Here is a 20,989-nt window from a genome sequence, read left to right on the forward strand (position 1 = left end):
GATTACCAGCACCAAAGGAAAAGGTCAGTGATTGATATTGGAATAAACTGAAGGGTGTGCTTGCTTCTGGTGTCATACAGGTGCTATATAAAACCATCTATAGCACATTCTCCATCAGTCTGAAGAACCCCTCTATAATGCTAGGAAACATTTAACCCCGCAAAAGGGTCTTTGAATGTTAAGGGTACGGCTGTCCTAGAACAGAGACATTTGAATATATTTTTAAACATCTATCATCGATAGAAGAGACACTGCCTATGATGAAACATAATTTAAACGCCATGCATTTGTGGAATGAGACAGAAAGCACACATGTATTTATGTTTAAAATAAGCTCCTGTATTTTTTCCCCCACCACATTAAAATTTATGTGTAAATGAATAAACAATTGAGACACTTCAAACAACTCACAACGCTGTGTGTTACAAAATTACGGACATTCAACAGGAAGAAAGCATATTTACATATTTCTTTTGGCTTTAAACATAAAAATTCGTTAAAAAACTACATTAACACACCAAATTACTCAATATTGGAATAATTGTTAATGTTTTAATTATTATGTTAATTTAATTATTTTTAGATTAAACAAAAATAGGCCAGAAGATTTTTAACAGAATTCACTGGAGACACCACTCTGAAATTTTCTCTGAAAATTGTCTTTTGCAGGTTTATTAGGAGTCAGTATTTATCTTTATGTATAAATAAATCTTAGAAGTAAAAAAAGAAAATAAACAAAATAAACACATGTGATTTATGTTCTGAAATATTTAAGAAGAACCAGCAAACCTTTGTCTTCTCTTCAGTCATTTGAATTCCTGCACATGAAACTTACTCAAAACGAAAGACTGGACTGACATATAAACCACAAGGCAGATGAGTGGTCATACTTGCTGTGGACAGCTTTGGATATTGGATCTTTGGATATTTGGATATTGATTCGCATTTCTTCTCCAGCAGTCCATCTTTATTGTTAGTCTAAAGCCCAGTTTATGCTTTTGCCTCAAAGGCAACATGTTGAGGTGAACCCTACGCCGTAGACTACTACTGCCCCTACTACTACTACTACAACCCGTACTACTACTACTGCCCCTACTACTACTCAGCTTTTCAGCTTCAGCTTCCCGTAAGTGAACAAGCAGGTTTTCACAAGGATGTTTTTAGCAAGTCACCAGATAGATCTACAAGAATAATGTATTATGCACATTAGTTATAATTCTTCATTAATATGTGACCCTGTGCATGTTTTGTAAGTTTGTGCCTGTTAAAAAAATAAACAAACAAACAAAACTCTCTAGTGCTCGACCTGAAGAATCTCAGTTGACTGAAGGGTCTCCGACTGATGATCCGACTCATCGACATCGGGGGGGCAGCACTAGTTAAGGGTTCTAAATACAAATGTGTTATTAAAGAACCCTTAAAGAAACATGATTTTTATTCGAAAGACATGGAATCTGAGATTCTCAGTACAGTAGCTTAGAAATACAACTGGTAAAATTATTATGGAACAAAATTTCAGGATGTAGAATATCACTGGAGGAAAATAACATTCATTCATTATCTGTAAGCGCTTATCCAATTCAGGGTAACACAGACACCTACAGACACTTTTGAGTCGCCAATCCACCTACCAGCATGTGTTTTTGGACTGTGGGAGGAACTCACGCAGACACAGGGAGAACACACCAACTCCTCACAGACAGTCACCCAGAGCAGGAATCGAACCCACAACCTCCAGGTCCCTGGAGTTGTGTGACTGCGACACTACCTGCTGCTCCACTGTGCCACCAGGAAAATAACAGTTACAGACAAACTAAATAAACCTGCAGACACTACAATTATCCTAACAGAGAACATATGTTTAGTACTTATTCACAGCTGCAACATCATATTTTAATGAGAACGGTACCAATTCCAAATGACTGTAATCTTTATATCTTGAAGTATAATTCTGAATATATTAAATAGATTTATTACAAAACATAGAAGTCTTGATATCTACATCTCTAAGGGTTCTGTGGAACTGTTTCAGTGGAGTTGTGGCTATATCCACACTGCATCAATCAGAAAGTATCTCCATAGAAACTGAATGGACAAATGTTTGTGTACAACTGCTCATCCAACATGTTTTCTTCAGTCAGTGTTATTAATAAGAAGTATGTTCTCCGTTCACTGCACTAACAGCTTCTGTGTTTTGGGAAGGCTTTACCGTATTTGACAGCATTCAGCCATTAGAGCACTCAGAAGGTCAGGTTCTGGTGGTTGGATCCAATTTAAGTGTCCAATTTAAATGTTTTTGGGGGTTTTTCAGTCCACAATGGGTGCCCTTTAAAATAAGCAAATTCTTCAATTAAAAGGACTATTTCCTAACTCAGTGCAGGATAATAGCAGCCTAAATGTAAAAGACAGATTGGTCATGCAGAAATGAATTACAATTGTTCTTTCTTAGTACATTAACCCATTTAAATATCTTCGCAGGAGTAAAAATGAAGGATAGCCTTTTAATCTTGAGCTTCACTACGCTTTAATATTAAGGCATCAAAAGCTAAAGCCAAAATGCAATGTCAACAACTGGCATGTTATTTAAGGGGGAAAACAAGTGTAGAGTGCACACTGGAAGTTTCCCTCCTTGAGGATATGGATTGAGTGTGAAATAAGTGAGAAGAAAATTAGGTCAGTGGGTTCCTCTGCCATAACCTCTCCATGTTTCTGCCCTCCAGACTTTGTATTATTCATCCATTCATCCTCTCACTCCACATACAGCCACCAGCACTCAAGAGCTTACATTGAGATGCCCTACTAACAGACACATTTTATAGGCCAGAGAGAGAGAGAGAGAGAGAGAGAGAGAGAGAGATGTCCTATGTATTCTATAGAATGTTATTGCAATATACAGAGCTGGAAACCATGTCTATTTATCTCTGTCACATCACTTTTTCTTGTGACCCCATATAAGTGTCCATTCTACACTGTGACTAAATAGAGTAAATGATGGTGAATCATTTATAAAATATTAATGATTGGTTCTGAAAACCATGATATGCGCAAATAAAATCTGTTTTTAAATCATACCACATACTCAAAAGAATATTTTGACCCTTTCTAACGGGTGAATTCAGCAAATAAGGTACACAAAATTCTGTTGGACTCCTGACCTAGGAGCCCAATGGCCCACACACAGCTTGTATAATCTCCATAGAAAAGCACTTGTAATAGAAGTTGATGCTCAGGAGCAGTTGCATATGAGCCTAAGGTTACAATGCCCAATTACAAGTGTCATCCAGAAGGCATAAACCTTCCAGCAATGGTGGAACTGTGCTGCTTGAAGTCATGGACTGTAGCTAAAGAATTACTAAGTGTTTGTGTGTTCATTACCACTGATGAGATAAATGCAGTTAATTAAAATCTTTAAAAAATGTAATCTAAAAAATATATATTATAATAAATAAATAAATAAATTCCAAAGGTTCCTCAAAGCAATGATCCCATAGCTTTAGACAAAAAGCTTTTCTTTTAATTTGCTCAGCAAAATGAACACATCAAAACAATGGTTAAACACCAGTGAATGTAAGGTACATGTAAGCAATTTACTATAAATTACCAGAGTAATTGTAAAATAACGTGATGTTACTTCTCAGTGAGATAAACTAAGGTATATCAGGTTAAACACATTAATCTCTTTAAAAAGTCTTTATCTAGATCCAGAAAAAGCACATCTGAAGGGCTCAGAGGCCATTACCCAATTTACAAATACAGTAAAGTCAGTCCCACTTTCTAATAATCACCAAAGTGAGAAACAGCCTAAAATTAACGATTAATTCTTAAAAGGGCTTGAAATTAAAATTTTACGGGCAGTTACTGCTTTTTTTTTTTTACTAATAGCCTTTATAACACTCTAAAAGTTTTTAATTAGTTCTTCAATTTTGAATGGCACATGTGAGCCCATGAGGTTTCCCAGCACAAGCAGCAGAATAAATCTGTTCCTTTTAGAACTGCAACTATCTTGGTCAATTTAACTCAAACTTTATTCATCACTGGTGTATTTCCTGAGGAAAGTGGGACACTTGTGGGTAGAGCTTGACTGGGGTTTCACTAAATCCCTGCTGTAGAAGTGTAAATGTGTCCAGGACTCGTCTTAGAATGGAATATATTCAGTTTTTTGAGGTTTATCTGCCTTGCCTACAAGGCAAAGTAGAATCAGGATTGTTACACTTAGCTTTGATGTATTCTTCAAAAAATTATTTTTAAGTTAGTTTGTATTTAATGAGACACCCAACATCTTCTGTAGAATTTAAATCTGGACTTTGACCAGAAAACAAAAAGAGTCTGATGGATTCTCAAGACACTTCTTGGTTGTTTTTGTGAGCACTGTCTTTATGAAAAAATGAAAACAGCTTCTGAAAACAGCTTTCAGTTATATGAACAGTAAGCCTTTTTGCAATATTCTATATAAAATATTTGTTAATGACATTAAAATCTTAACGTTTTGCCATGTTTGGATTGTGTTATAGAGCTTATAACTGTACAACCAGACCCACTGCCACCCTGAACTGGATAAGCCATTTCAGACAATGAATGAATTCATTTAGATGTGTCATTTAAGGGCCATAAATAGAGAACCTCTTCAGCTTACTGTTATTTATATATAGTTAACATAGCTGTATCCAGTTAATAGAAGATACTGAGGATATTGGTAGTTATTCTGGGCATTTAACTTATTGATCTGGACATTACTGATCTTACTTATCTGGACATTATTGGACACTTAAACTTATCTAGACACTTAAAAATGATGGTTCTATAGGTGTTCTTTAGCAAAGAGAATGGTTCTATACAGAAGCCTGAACACTCAAAGAACCACTGGCATGATTAAAGGATTTATTGAGTCATGAAGGAGTTCTTCAGATTGAGAGTAGAAAATAGAACCATTTTCTTTACCAAAGAACTCTTGCAGTTCTCCATCATTTTTATGGCTCTTTTCTTATTTTCTGGACAAAATCTGACATTGTAGCATACATCTTGCACACTTTATACAGAACCTATGTATGTGTACATTCTTATGTAATGCCCAGGAAAGTGTTAGACACATCCAAGTATTTAAAACTGAGAAATATTTTCTTTCTTATTTATTAAAAATCAATGAACTTAATATCAACACTCCATAAATAACTCTAAATAAAACAGTTTATCAGAGAGAAAAAAGATTAAAAAATGTTTAACATTTTTAAAAATAAAAAGATTTTTGCATTTGGGGCTTCTGCACAAATAAATTAATAATAAAAAAAGCCTTTAAACTGAGAAACTGAAAAAAGACAAAGGCAGATTAGGTTTCAAGATCTAACTAAGGTAACAACACATTATTCTTCTATGTGGCGAATAAATAATAAGCTCTGAAAAAAAAGCATCTCACACAGCATGGGAGTATGAAGAAGCATGAAGACACACATCAAGATAGTGGGGTAATTAGATACAGTCCTACTTATGCAGCTATCTCTCGTTCTCACCGTTTTCTGGCCCTTTTGCTCCTTACACATGAATTAGATTAAATGCGTTCTATCCAACACACTTCCACACTCAAATGTGTCATCATTTTATTTGTTATTACATTGTGTAGGTTTGTTATGTTTTCTGTCATTTTGTGTCAAAAAGTGGGATCTATTCCTCAAGTCTGATTGGCTGAGAAACCACTATAGTTGTAAAATTCATACTAAACACGCATTCAAAATATTTAATAAAGCATTTAAAAATACCCTCTAATGGCTTGCTGATAGCATGCCAATATGTTATATATGTTTATATAGCTGTATATGTTTATATTTAATAACACTAGTTATTATAGAAGGCCAAATGTAATTTCAAATTTTGCATAGCAGTACTGTATATGCAACTGTGGGATTGTTGACACTGTATTACTGATGTACTAAAAAGCCCTTGGCTGATGATAGCTGTCAGTCATCTGTTGCCTGGAGACCAGTGGCTGATCATGTAGCTATGGGCAGATGGCACTTCACCCAAGCTTTGCAGAGTTCATCATGGCATTACACTAGTCTGCCACTGGCGTATTGCTACTTCAGTGGAAGGGATTAGATAATCCTCACTCTTTGTCCCCTGCTATAGGCCTGGAAAACAGCCCATCCTTCCTCTTCTCATCTACAAGCCTCTCTCGTCCTCAAGTACATTTCACTTCCTCAAACAAAACATTTTACTAATATTATAAGACACTGTATGATATATAATACTTCTATGATAATCTGCAATATATCCACTTCACATCATTCTAGTTAATACTTGTGGGGTCCGGCAGTGTGATAGGATACGCCAATTATTTCTGACCTTGCAATGTGGCTGGCTGAGAGAAATTTTATGAGTGACAAAATCTCACAATATTTCCACTCTAGAAATTTCTCTTTAAGCATTACTCTGCCTGTTTCAGCTAACATACACTGTAAAAAACATCTGTAGATTTTATGTGAAATATTTTCAAAGTCTGTAAACTCTATAAAGTTTGAATGCATTTTCAGTAACTGTAAAATATAATAAATACGTATATCAGACAAAAATATATAAATAAAGAAACTGTGATTGGGATTGGGAAAAACTGTGACTCATGAAAGAGCTCCCATCAGGCCTAGCAGCTTTCTGTGTATTTCAGAGTTTATTCAATGTATTTCTTTGTGTTTGGGGCTTTGTGTTTTCGTGGATTATTTTGTGAATGTGTGAGTATTTTCCCATGTCTGTTGTTGGTATGTGACAAGATGTGTGTTGGTCAGGGTTGTTCACCATCAACCTGTGTCTGAGCACTGGAGTGTGGCACCCCCTGAATCTCATCACACACCAAGCCTAAATGCTGCCTGTTTCCTGGCTCCTCTCTGCACTACACCCTTTTAAAAGCTGCATAATGGAGACATGCTCTATTTGCAGTATGGCGATGTCTCATAGTCCAACATTGTATTTGTCAGAGTATTTTCATGTTAAGTCGTTGGCAAATCTATGCATTCAATTCAATTTAACACTGTATATCTTTTATTTCCCCAGTAATGTATTGTAAACAAAGAGGTTTTAAATTGAAAATTTACAGCTGGGGAAAGAGAAGACTGTAATATCAACATTATAGCTGTATATTTTATGGTGCAGTTCTGACAACCACAGCTGCCCGTATTTTACTGTCAATTTACAGACCTTTTACAGTAACAACAACCATCCAAAAATTAAATAGCCACAACACAGTTCATTACAAGGTGATAAAAACCAACAAATCAATCATTTTGCTTCATTCCACCTCAAATACTGGGGTTAAACCTCCTGCCTTTTATCAAAATGTGTTTAATCAATAAAAAGTACAAAGAGAAACTAATTTATGAGAAGAATTGTATTGTAAGACCTGATTTTGACTCTGAAATGAGACAGTTTACAGGGAAAGTGTAACACTCCTGGATGACTAAGGTAGATTTGGATTGTAGGAACGGAACAGACCACCAAGAGCAAACCCAAACAGACATGAGGAGAACACACCAAGCCCACAATGAAAGTGACCAGTCTGAACCAAGTTTGACCATTTAAGTTTTTTCTTTACGATTACTTCTCTTTTTGGTCTTTATTTTCTTTCCTGGTAGCACACTCCTATCCCCTCCAATCCCCTTATCTCCTGATTACATTTGTCCCCTCCCACTTTTTAGCCTCTTTGTCATTATTAATCTCTCCTTGCATTTTCCTTTATGCACGATTACTTTTGCCACAGGCAGAATCAAGCAATCAAGCTAAGGTGCTACAGATTAAATTAAGGCCAATGTCTTTTACATACACACAGCACCATAGGGATTCAGCACTCGCCCACCACTGTTGCTCATCATATTGATTTCAGCTACGGGAATTAAACATCACGAATCATGAAGTCATTCTGTTTGACTCAGAACCACAGGCAGTGACAGTCTTACTAAAATCACCCCATTTAAATGATCTCTAACATTTCTAACCTTTTATCTGCTGACCCTATAGCTCAGTGGTTCCCAAAGTGGGGGGAGCTATTGTAGGAGTGTCACGGCAAGGCAAATGAGCTACACACGTTTGAGCACTGCTAGCAAAAGATGGACAAGTTTGTGAGAGCTAAATGTGCTGCAGATGATGAATTTTATCAAGCCACAACTTCCCAAGGGAAAACAAGAAAATATGATAAGGCATACCTCAAAGCAAGCTCATACGGGGATTAAATGTGTCATTTTTGCAGAGAAAATGCACAGGTTTTAGGCTTTTTCTCTCAGGAAGCTGTTTTATATTTAATTTTTTGTGCAGGGAAGCAATTAGGAGCAAATATGTTTAACAATGACTGTTACTTTTTTTTGTTTATTCTAAAAGTAGTTGCAGTTTTGTATGAATGTATAAATATATTCCAGTGGAGCGTGAAAATATTCTCATCTACAATGGGGGACATAGCAGAAAATGTTTGAGAGCCACTGCTATAGCTGGAATTCCTTGGGTCTGCAATATATGAAACATGGAGTGAGCAATACGGTAAATTTACTGTGACTTCTGAGAGCTCAGATATGATTTTACTCATGTGTTTTCCTGAAGAAATGAAAATGTATTGTCTAAAACCTGATAGTGTGGTCAGTGTGCAATAAGCACAGCTCAATATTATGATTTAGAGAAAACAATATCTATATATAGTACAATACATGTCATATTAATTTAGGATATAAATTCTCCCAGCATGTCTAAAAGCTTAGTTATGTTTGTGTGGGGAATAATAGTCCCTAGCCTAGAACAAATTAAAACAATGAAAAAGATAAAGCGGTGGTAAATAAGGTTTTTAACACACTGGGGGCCTTCACTGCTGCAACCAAAACCAAGCACAGTCCTCCTAATCTACCTCACATATCATGATATTTACAGAACACACAAACTTTTTAACATGGTTGGCAAACTATTAAACTAATAAAATGGACTAGAAAACAGCAGTCAAATATGTTTTTAAAATACATGGGAAAATTGAATAAGTAAATACATTTGGATAACATCATAATGGGCTGCCATTTAGCGGGTTAGTTGTTCCTTGGAGTATATGCAGCAACTATATAAAAAGTCATAAAACTTTGTCTAAGTCTCTCTTTATCTTCATAACACTTATTCATTACTCTAACAAAAAATATTATACACAATATGCTTATTAAATTGCATCATGTTATAATTAAAAGAAAAAAAAAACATTATTTAACCAGGGAAGTCATTAATATTTGCAAAGGCAGCCTGGCAATTATAATCATAAATCATATTTCCCGCACTGAATAAATACTTTGATAGGCTCAACTTATGATGTCCACAGAAACTAATTCTTCTCAGAAGACATGGCATATATCAGGTATTTTAATGGAATGTATTGTTTGTTTGTTGGTCTTCTGTGACCTCTGAGGCAGTTTTAAATAAATCTGGATGTTTTTTTTACCAGTCAGTCAGTCTCCCTGGTGTGTCCACCAAACAGCCCCTGCTCATCCCCCCATCTGTGGGTTACATAAGGGGACAGGTGGCGAGCCTGTGGCTGAGGCAGCGTTGTGCAAGACACACACACACACACACACTCAGACTGAGGAAATGACAAAAATCACAGCTCCCCTCTGTGGGGGGCCATCTCATTCTCTGACTCACTTCACATGAAAATTTATCATTTGGGAAATCTGTCGTCATGATGATCACTCTTATCCTTTTAGTCAGACTTCACTAAACCTACCATCAATGAGAAAAACCTTTGTGTTAAAGGATTTTGTAGGATATTTACTGTACTTAGTCATAAAATGTCCAGGGTGCGTGATCATAGATTAAGGAAACAGTCAAAGCTGAAACACTGCTGCCTCTCACAGCATTGATAAAGCAGTATATTCTCCTTGAGAAGTGCCCAGTCTGGTGCGGAGCTCCTATGATCCCACCCTCCAAAATGAGTTTTGTTTATAAATCCTAGCGCTAGCTTTAGCTTCGCTAGCTGTTTAAGGTAGAAATGAGTATTCAATAAGAAGCTGGAGAACAAAGCAGAAGGCTCTTAAGCAGACCCATTTAAGGCGGAACTAAGTGTTTGAATACAAAAATTGTGAATAATTGGTTGAATATTACAATTGGTTTGTGTGATTTAAATTGATAAAGTGGATTAACAGTTGCTTCGCAAAGTTTCAAAAGCTATAGCGCTAGCTTCAGCTCTTAAGGTGGAACAGAGAATTCAAGTACAGACATGTAAGGAGGAACAAAATGTTTGACTATTAAATTTGTCTATAAGATCTGCCTCCTAAACGACATTTACGGTAGAAAGGAAAATCAGCCTTGTCTAGTTGAAATGCTTCAGGTGGATTTGGACACTAAAGACTTGTAAATACAGGGAAATGTCGGCCGCATGTTCACTTTTTTTGCGTAGGTAGATGTTTTAGGGAAATTATGAACACTTTTTTGTGTAAATATGTTGATTATGGCACATTCTTCTTATCTATTACGGTCCATAGTTCTTCAACTCGTTTCTTGCTTGTTCTTCAGTTTTCCTCAAACTGGCAACCTGCTCGAGCTTCACATTTGGGGAGGGGGGGGGGGGGGGGCAGACAGCTCTTTCCACTGTTTTGAAACTGTTTTATAATTCAGATTTTAAAAGCATGATGTCAGTATTACAGATTGTTTCTTTAAAGAAAGAGAGGACAGAAACATACAAACAGAAAATAGTAAAAGATATTATAGCTCCATTTCCAAAAAAGTTAGAGCAGTGCAAAATTGTACAGAATAAATTTTATAGTAAATAATAAATTGTAAAAAAAAAATAAAATAAATACAGCTTTTTAAATAATAATAATAATAATAATAATAATAATAATAATAAGTTAGATTTATATAGCGCCTGTCTAATACCCAAGGTCGCTTTACAGAAAGAGGAGGGGAAAAAAAATTTGAAATTAAGGAAAAAAAAACGTTTTTTATTTTTGGAAAAAATGTTCGCCTATTTTGTCACCCATCATACGCACACTAATGCACCCCGATGACGGATAGTTTTTCAAAAATCCAGATGGTCCCTCTACTCTTTAGCCCAGAGGATGCAGCATCTTTGTTTTTCAAAACAAATTTCAAATTTTGATGTGTCAGACACTTTTCCACTTCACCTTATTCATCTTAAATGAGCTCAGGCCTAGAGAAAGTGTCACAGTTTATGGATTCTGTTTATAATTGGTTTCTTTTTGGCATTTTGGAGTTTTAACATTTATAGATGTGGCAGTACTGTTTTTGAGCACATACAATTTCTATTACAGATTTTTTTTTTTAAGTGCCACCTGAGAGCCTGAATATCACAGGCATGTTGGTTTTAGGTCTGGTCTCTTGCCTGTAAAGATTTCTCCAGATTCTCTGAATCTTTTATTTTAGGTTAAGAAACGTTAATTTAAATCTTTCCACTATTTGCCTGTATAGTCTTTCACGGACTGATGAAGCCCTTCACACCTTTAATTCTAAAAGACTCAGCCTCTCTGAGAAGCTCAGAGAGGCTGTCATTATGACACTATTTTGTCATAGTGTTTGTGCTGTTTTTGATTAAAAACAGGTTTTAAATGATATGCATTCTCTTCGAATTTACATTTTGCACAGTATCCCAACTTTTCTGGGAATGGTGTTGTAATAAAAGGTTAAAGGAGAGTTAAAGGAAATAAAGCAGCATAATTAAAAATAGAAAAATATAAGGGAATAATGAACAGCGCTAGAGTGAGTTATAATGAAAATGCAGAGTGCAGACTGTGTGTGAAATTAAACACAGTAGGCTTTTTGTCTTTTTAAAACTCCACCTAGAGGCAGCATATTTTCCTATTTTCACTAGAAAATCCACAGAATATGTTGATACATGATTAAACATGCTAGGGTGAACCTAGGAGCATATGTTGATATGCTGTCAGGCGTGTAAACCTTTTACATAAGGCTATATGCTTAAACATTGCATTTGGCTATAAAGGGCTCTGCTCTGCTCAACTGATGCATTATTGTAGACATATAAGCATAACTGGCATCATAAACTAACAATATACAGAACCACATCAACCAATTTAAACAACAGCTACCAACCACACTGAGCCCATGAAACAGAATAGGGCTGGACAATAAAACCAAAATTTATATCGCAATATATTTCTTAATTTTGGTTGATACAATATAATTCCAATATTGATATAAACAGTATAAAACCCTCTGAAAACGTCCAAATAATACAGTGGAAATAGTGATTCTATTAAGGGCATCTCCCTGACAGGTACACTCTGACTAGTGCAGTATTTAAAGCTCTAGCTCTAACTGCATGAAACTTACATGAAGAGCTTTTTTAATTAATTAAGTCATTTATTTATTCATGGCTGACGGATTGCACTCACCACATTCGAAACTTTCCAAGCGTTTGTGGTGTCCGGATTGCGTTTCTTGATCGTAGAGATTGCGCTGATCTGATGAAAGTGCCTTGTCATGATCGTCAGACAATGACAGATGCTGTGAATGATGTGTATTGAAATATTGGAAACGTTGCAGTTTAAATTCAGCCTTTATTCCCATAAGGTCACTTCTGATTGGTTGTCCTGCCCATATCCTCAGCGTTTGATGTTGGTTATTATATGATGACTAAGAATGTTTTCAGCTGGTAAATTATTCAACAGCTTTTCCATTTTTGATGTGAGCTACATGTCCAAGTATATCCAGAAAACCCTTCTTATTAATGACTTCAGCATCTTTAAGGTTCATCCATTGCTAACAAATGTCTTCATTTAGACACAGCTTACAAAATATTCATAGGAAAGCACTGTCAGCAGAATGAGATGCTCTGGAGCAGCTACATATGAGCCTAAGGTCACTATGTCCTATGCCAAGCTTCAGCTAGAGGGGCATGAATCCCCCAAACACTGAGCTATGGAAGGGTGTAACTGTGTTCTCTGAAGAGATAAGCTACATCCTACACTTCCTTGATGAGCCAGTAAGATTCCTGTGGCTGAAAACCATCAAATCCTAACATAAATATTCTATAATCTAGTCTAAAGGTTTTACAGATGCATGAAGGGTTTTGCTGCAGCAAAAGGCACCAAAAACCCTGGGAATAGCCTGAATTTAAGAGGAAATCTCTTAATTCTGCCAAATGTCTTATGCCTGTATAGAATACCTAAACATCAATTAACATCTCTTAGCTGCCTATCGTCTTTAGACCAATTAGCAAGGCATAGGAATTCATTTAATGGTTTCCTGCCTAGTAAAGAATTAGCTTATCAACAGAAATCTCTGCATTTCTCACAAATGTCATGAAGCAAAAGCAACATTTTGATATGTGATGTGATAACAGGCTGAAAACAGGCTGCTACATATTTCAGTAAGGGCTCTATCAAAGGATGCATGGACCTGCACTAAATATGTTTTTGAGTGGACCAACCCACATCATATCATGATGCTTCCAGAGGGAAAGCATCAAAGAGCATGACATCTCTCTCTCTCTCTCTCTCTCTCTCTCTCTCTCTCTCTCTCTCTCTCCCTCTCACACACACACATACACTTCACATTTTCTTCCTTTACAAATTCCAATCCCATGTTTGTCTCTTCCTCTCCTCAGATTCATCTTTCTGCACCCAACTCACTCCCTCTCATTATCTCTTGCACATAATCACACACACACACAAACACACACACCTTTGCAGCAAACCCAGAAACGTAAACAGTGTAAAAATCCCATTTTAGCTGTAAGATTATATGATAGTGTGTGTGTGTTCTGAGTAACTCTACCTATAAGAGAAAAGCAAATGTGAACTTGACCCTTCTGTTTAATCTGATATGGATGGTACAGGCAGATGAAAATCAAGAGTATTATGTAGGAATCCCAACAAGTGAAGAGAGGAGGAGCCATGAGATGTGACGGCTTCCAATTTCCTGTCTCTGTAACATCATTTACTATTGGAAAACACATCATGTCAAACTCTTAATAAGATTCCAATGTAGCCACCTGCTTTGACAGACACTGATTTCTTATAAGTATTTTTTTTCTTTATAAGTATTCAGTTCTGTTATTAATATACTTTGAAGTTAATATATACACTTCAAGTTTACACACATACCTATTGCACAAATTAACATTAATAACACACATTTTAACTTCTAAAAATAATATACAGTAAATAAATCTAATTTACTGTTGCACTGTGGATACGGTGCCTACACAGAATCACTGGGCGCAAGGTGGGAACACACCCTGGAGGGGGCGCCAGTCCATTGCAGGGCTTTGTGAGTTAAAATATTCATTCTTAATCTGTGAGATAAATAACATTTGTGTGAGTGTTTTCTAAAATGTTCACTTCTAATTTGCTTACTTCCTTTGTTTATTGTCTGTAACCATTTTTCCAATTCAAGGTTGCGGTGGGTCTGGAACCTACCCGGAATCACTGGGCGCAACTCCTTCACAGGGTGACACATACTCACAGATTCACAACTATGGACACTTTTGAGTCACCAATCCACCTACCAACGTGTGTTTTTGGACCATGGGAGGAAACCCACACAGACAAAGGGAGAACACACCAAACTCCTCACAGACAGTCACCCAGAGCGGGAATCGAACCCACAATTTCCAGGTCCCTGGAGCTGTGTGACTGAGACTGAGTTTGGTGTGTTCTCCCCGTGTCCGCGTGGGTTTCCTCCGGGTGCTCTGGTTTCTTCCCATGGTCCGAAAACACACGTTGGCAGGTGAATTGGCGACTCAAAAGTGTCCGTAGGTGTGAGTGTGTGAGTGAATGTGTGAGCATAGGTGTTGCCCTGTGAAGAACTGGCACCCTCTCCAAAGTGTGTTCGTGCCTTGCGCCCAATGATTCCTGGTAGGCTCTGGACCCACTTCACCCACCTGAACTAAATAAGCGTTTACAGACAATGAATGAATAAATGAATGAATGATTCGATGAACTAATGTGTTTTCCATCACTGTGTCTACTGTCCATTATAATCAGTATTCTACAGTATCCTACAGTTGTGGCAGATAAAGATTAGGTTGAAAAATGCTGGGGTACGGTTGTAATTTGTGTCATCACAGACCTGGAATACCAATGTGTTGAACGGAACATGCATCATGGTTGCTTCAGTCATTACAGAGACATTCCTCAGAAATGTGTGCAATTCACTGTGTTCTGGACAGACATGACAGATGTTCACTAGAGTAATGGAATCCCATCTAATCATTCTCTCTTCCACACATAGTGGAAGAGAGTAATCATTTGGCTCCACTAGCTTATAATGATGTAATGATAAAATGCTCTCTGTTTCACTGCCCTTCAAATCAGAGTCCAGTGCAGCTTCAAAAGACATGCTTACTAAAATATTCTGCCAGTTGATAGAACAAAAATACACCAAAGACTGCCCTAATTACTTTGCACATCTACAAAACGGGCCTGTAACTCAGCAATATTGTTTCCATATAAATCTCTATTATCCTTGTTGATAAGCCTCTAATGCACATGCAGTCAAAATACATATTGCTGTCCATTAATGCTGGAACCACCACAGCCACAGCTCCACTCAAAAAGGGCACTTCAGCCTTCAGCCTCAGAAAAGCCTTAAATAATTAACCACAGGATCATTAGAGGCTCTCTAATGCCCTGCACAGAGCCGGGCACGCACTCGCCCATCAATACCGGACGCCGTAAAGGAGAGATATCTGAAAGTGGGAGGGTGTCGAGTAGCGCTATAAATACACAAATCTGTCACAGGGCAAGGGCTCCTGAGGTGCCTGCTGCTGCCAGAGATCAATAAACAATAAAAACAGGTCCCAAATGCAGTGCGACAGGGACCGGGGAATCAGCCCAACTGCCAGGGTGGCACTGAGCAGGATCAGAGAGAAGAGGAAGAGAAGTGCATTGGCTGGTGCCGTGGATGGATGCTCTGCTCTGAGCTGGAAATCTGAGGGATGGCAGGGCTTCAGCTCAGCAGCTTAGACATTGGCTCTATAAGAGGGCCACTGCGAATCTGTCCAGCGTGCACTAGAATGCAACAGAAAACAGATCATATAACTGCAGAAGGAGGCAAAGTCACATCGGTCTTTATGGTGTGTGTATGACTGACCTTTTCTGTCTCATAAAGACAGAAAGTATCACAAAGTGTCTGTAACTTCTCTTATAAACTCTTCCAATGCTTCTTCGGAAATGGAGGATATTAAAAAGGCAGTTTATGCCTCTGCTGCTACAGTAACAATGTGCACCATTCTGGGAAGGCTTTAAACTAAATGCTGACAAATCGCAGTGAGGATTTGAAGGTACTGTGCCATTAAAACATTAGTGATTCCACATATTGTATGTACTTGCAATAATTTAACGTTTCTGTGTTTTTGCAGTGTGTATGGCCTAAGTACAGGGGTAGAGTACTAGCCCAGGATGTTAACTGGTGCCACATTGAGCTGATGTTTGTAATATCACCAGCGCTGCTTTCTGCAGTTGTTTTCTGTCCAGAGGACAAAAGTGCAAAATCAAGTGAAAACCCTGCAATCGGTGTCACTGTAATTTAAACGCGCTCACAAAAACACTCATTTCAAGAGCTGCCATTTCAAAACAGAGTGCCATGATGTGAAGATTACCACTTAATGTGGGGGCTGCTGGTCCCATTAATGGCAGTGGCAATCTCTAGGATCAAGAAAAGCAATCCGGACACCACAGATGCTTGAAAAGTTTCGAATGGAGTGAGTGCAATCCGTCAGCCATGAATAAATAAATGACTTAATTAATTAAAAAGCTCTTCATGTTAGTTTCATGCAGTTAGAGCTAGAGCTTTAAATACTGCACTAGTCACAGTGTACCTGTCAGGGAGATGTCCTTAATAGAATCACTATTTCCACTGTCAGTGTATTAGCCCAACACTCACTAAAAAACTAAATGAACTACTTTATATGAATCTGACCCATATTCCAATACAGCGTAAACCGTTAGGAGTCTACAGCAGCCTACACGCACAGCTCAAACGGGCTTTTGAAAGTAAGCAGCGCAGTCACACTTTCACCAACGCATTCCAGCATCCGTCACACACACACACACACAGCACTCACGCGCAGAGAAGCAGAAAAGCAGCTCATACAGACCCTTCTGCTGCTTGAAGGACTGTATGGATCCGGAGTGGTGAACCATCGTGGCGGTCGACCGAGTTTCAAGGTGAGAAAAAATCCGCACTCCTACAAACCAGGCAGCGAACATGAGAGGAGGCTAGGGACGGGATGCGTAGGTGTTTCTGCTGCTCCCTCACACAGCTACCGAGCTACACTTCTTCAATTCCCGCCCGTATTCCGGCAAACCCCGCCCACTTGCGCAAGGATTGGCCAGTAGTTTATATTTACATTGGGCCATCTATCTTTGGACTGCTTGGATGTATAATCCCAACGCTTTCCACAAACAACCAGCCAGCACAGTGTAGCCAATCCCAGCATTACGTTCTAATATATTAATAAATGGCCATAAATATCATCCAAACATTGTGGGCATCAGCTAGAGGTGCCATGAAGGGTACTGCCTCCTGTAGTACCTTTAGGTAGGGAGCAAACACTCTCGAGCGCACAAACAATTTCTAACATTAATAATAAACATAAAACTACACACATTGTGTTTCTTGTCCAAGCAGGACACCACACTGACACTCCTACATTCTAGGGTGACCACTAAAGCCTGTATGTGTGTGCTATTTTGAATGTGACTGGTTTCCATGAACACAGTGGAAACCTGGGACAGTTTGACGAACCAGCAAAATCAAATCCCCAGTCTCAGGTCTCAATCTGGAAGTGAAATGCTGGAAGTGGATTGATGAAATAGGTACACATTAACTCTGAATGAAATGTGGAGAAGAATGGCTAAAAGGCTGTTATATTCATATTTTTCCAAGTCCAAATTTGAAGACTCTCTAATTGGAATGTCCCTCTTCTCTTTTCCTATTGGACAGGTTTGGGGTTATTTGGGGTTAAGCTATCTGGCTAAACTGAGAAATCTGACAGGACTAACAATCTTAATAAAGCAAGGGGACACGTAATCAAGGGGACACCATTCTTCCTGTGTATGTGTGAGTTCCTCCCATATGCTCCAGCCCTCCCACAGTCCAAAATCACATGTAGATAGGTGAATCTGCTGTGTGAATTTGTCGACATTTGTGTGTGGTTCACTGTATTGGACTGGTGCCTTGTCCAGAGTGTCTTACTGCCATGCACCAAATAATTCTGAAGTTAGACAACGCTAAAATATCTGCCCTCTATGTGAGAGGCAGCACTAAATAAAAACTTGCTTTATCCCATGATTTCTGGCTTAGGCAGAACACAAAATCCTGACTGGGTCATTTGTTTCACAGCTTATGAGTCAGCAGGCTCCAGAATCCAAATTAATGTGCTAATGCACAGAAAAATAGAATTTTTTAAATGTATTATTTGTTTGATTCATAATATCCAAATAAATATGGAGCAATTATATTCATCTATTAAGTTTTTCTTTTTAAAACAGATCTGCCATGAAAACACGTAGGCCTATTCAAAGGTCCTTCTGGAGAAGAGAGTTTAGTTTTAAAGAACATTTATGTAAAAACTACACTAGGTAACTCCCCTCCTTCCCCTTGATTTCAGGACAGTGCTGTAAAACTGATTTCCATTCTACACCTGTAGTCGGAGCCAAGAAGCAAAAAAATAATAAATAAATAAATAAATAAAAAACAAGTCTTACCTAGTGTTCCTTTAGCCATGAAATTGTGCCTTATGATCATTATACAACCCCTGATAGCAAGGAGTCAGTGGACCATGACCAAGTTGGAGGTCTACGGGTGTTTTGCAGTGTTTTCTTGGCGGACTTAATAGTGATTAAAAAGTGATTAAACAGATATTTTAGACAAAAGACCACATTTTAACACTTTTCCATTCACAGTCCAATTTACTACTTTTTCCTTCATTAGGTACTTTTGTTATTCATTCATTCATTCATTGTCTGAAACCGCTTATTCAGTTCAGGGTTGCAGTGGGTCGGAACCTACCCGGAATCATTAGGCGCAGGCAGGAACGCACCCTGGAGGGGGCGCCAATCCTTCACAGGACAACACACACCCACACACACACATTCACACCTACGGGCACTATTTGAGTAGCCAATCCACCTACCAGTGTGTGTTGTTGGACCGTGGGAGGAAACCGGAGCACCCGGAGTGGCAGTGGAAACAGACACTCACACATCACTACATCACTGCTGTACCTTCGTGGATATATTTACTTTACAAATGAACAAAAATGTACCTGTACACGACCTTGTTTCTGTTTGAGCATCGCAGTAGACAGGTCTTGTCTGAACACAGGTGGTAGGAAAAAACATAATAACATGTTGCTTACTGATATTAAGTCCAAACTCCCCCTACTTCAGATCGAAAGAACGGATTAGCCAATCCCAGCATGGGGGGGGCGAGGTTTGTCTGGAAACGGGTGTGAGATTAAAAAAGCCCCAACACCTGGCTGCGCTCGTGGAGCTCCTCCAGTCGTTACTGTTGCCATAGAAACGGAGTGTGAGGGAGGTCCTGGTTGGAGATGGGCAATCTCCTCTCGCGGTGTATATGACCCGTGTTAGGAGAGAATTAACGAGGGCGACTGTAAGTCCGCAGCAGTATGTTGCAGTGCCTTATGAATCACTGTAGAGCAGAGTGTTCCTCACAGAGTATCTGTCTCCTAGAGATATACAGCATGGGACCTAATGTTTCCAACTGCTTAATATTTTCCATCCACTGTAAAACTCACGTGTTCAATGATTCTAAGCATATCAACACAATGCTCATAGAGATGATAACTACAGTACCTTTAGTTACAAAATATAATCTTACACCTGTCCAAGTTAGCCCCCCTCCACAAATTTAAAGCACTGACACACTCACATTTCCAGATGTCAGCTGTAGGGTGTCTGTGTGTGTTAGATTCATCAGAGACATAGTTACTGGCTAATCTTCTGTCCTATAAAATGCATGTTTAATACTTCACAGTTTCTTCACTTCACAGCACTAATCCTTGCGGTGTCAGATGTAAGAGATTTAGGCAAGGAAAAATGGCATAGTCCTTAGGGCAACATTACACACTTTCTTTACATCAGTCACAGACTCAGAATCTCTTTCTCTCAGCCACTCTTAAAATAATGCAGGCAGAGGCAGAAATCACTGTAACTGTATAGAAACAGTAAAGGAGTACATTGATTTTGAGTTATGTGATTAATGTGATTTAAAGCTGTGGATAAATGCCGTGTGTAAACAGGGCTTCTCTCAGTCCCTAGCCTCACGCTCATGCACGCAGGCTAAACATAGCCTTCACAGTGCGCACTACAGACGTGCCATCTCACTTTAAACACAGTTTTGGATGTGAGACGCATACACTGCTGCACGCTCTCAGAAAACAAGGACATGCAGTGTTACCAATGCAAAGCTACAAAATAGGCTTGAGACTTCAGCCAGCCAAACATGAGTGAACAAGTGAGTGAATGAGTGAACGAATGAGTGAGATATAAGGCAAGTCAGTATGGTGCATTTGGTCTGAAAAGGTACTTAACTATCAGCACGGTGAAAGCGACATATTTAAGGTACTAATAAGGGTCCCCCCCTTATTAACAAAAACATGCACAGTATCTTTTTTTCTGTTAGCGTATTACAGTAGATGGTGGGTGCCTTTTCCCTGACACTACAGTGAAAGGGGAATTTTTCCAGCAGCTCCGTTCTTCTAATTTGCAGATAGGAACCGCCACATCACACAAGCGCTGACTCCTCTTTTAATGACACGCTTGGCTGCTTCTGACTTACGGCTATGTTTGCATCGTGTGTGTATGGCAGGTCCTTTCTCTTCTGAGACAGCTACAGTATTAACCTCAGATCAGGAGGCTGACCCACCGCAACATGACCTCGACTCAAATGCAACACATCTCTCTCACACACACACACACACTCAATGAAATATGACAAACTTGACACAGTCTAGAGGGAAAAATCAGAGCATTCATATCAGTTC

At 38.4% G+C, this 20,989-nt stretch overlaps 1 protein-coding gene across 1 annotated transcript in view; it reads right to left on the reverse strand.

The window, feature by feature from the left end:
* The window catches only part of ano3 (anoctamin 3), a 58,136-nt gene extending 40,944 nt beyond the window's left edge, over nucleotides 1-17,192 (reverse strand). Inside the window, exon 1 of the mRNA XM_066667126.1 lies at nucleotides 17,078-17,192. Within this exon, the coding sequence (XP_066523223.1) occupies nucleotides 17,078-17,189 (112 nt within the window). The 5' untranslated portion in view covers nucleotides 17,190-17,192. The remainder of the gene's footprint in view (nucleotides 1-17,077) is intronic.
* Between the last annotated feature and the right edge of the window lie 3,797 nt (nucleotides 17,193-20,989).

Source organism: Hoplias malabaricus, chromosome 4 (assembly GCF_029633855.1).
Source record: "Hoplias malabaricus isolate fHopMal1 chromosome 4, fHopMal1.hap1, whole genome shotgun sequence".
Taxonomy (NCBI): domain Eukaryota; kingdom Metazoa; phylum Chordata; class Actinopteri; order Characiformes; family Erythrinidae; genus Hoplias; species Hoplias malabaricus.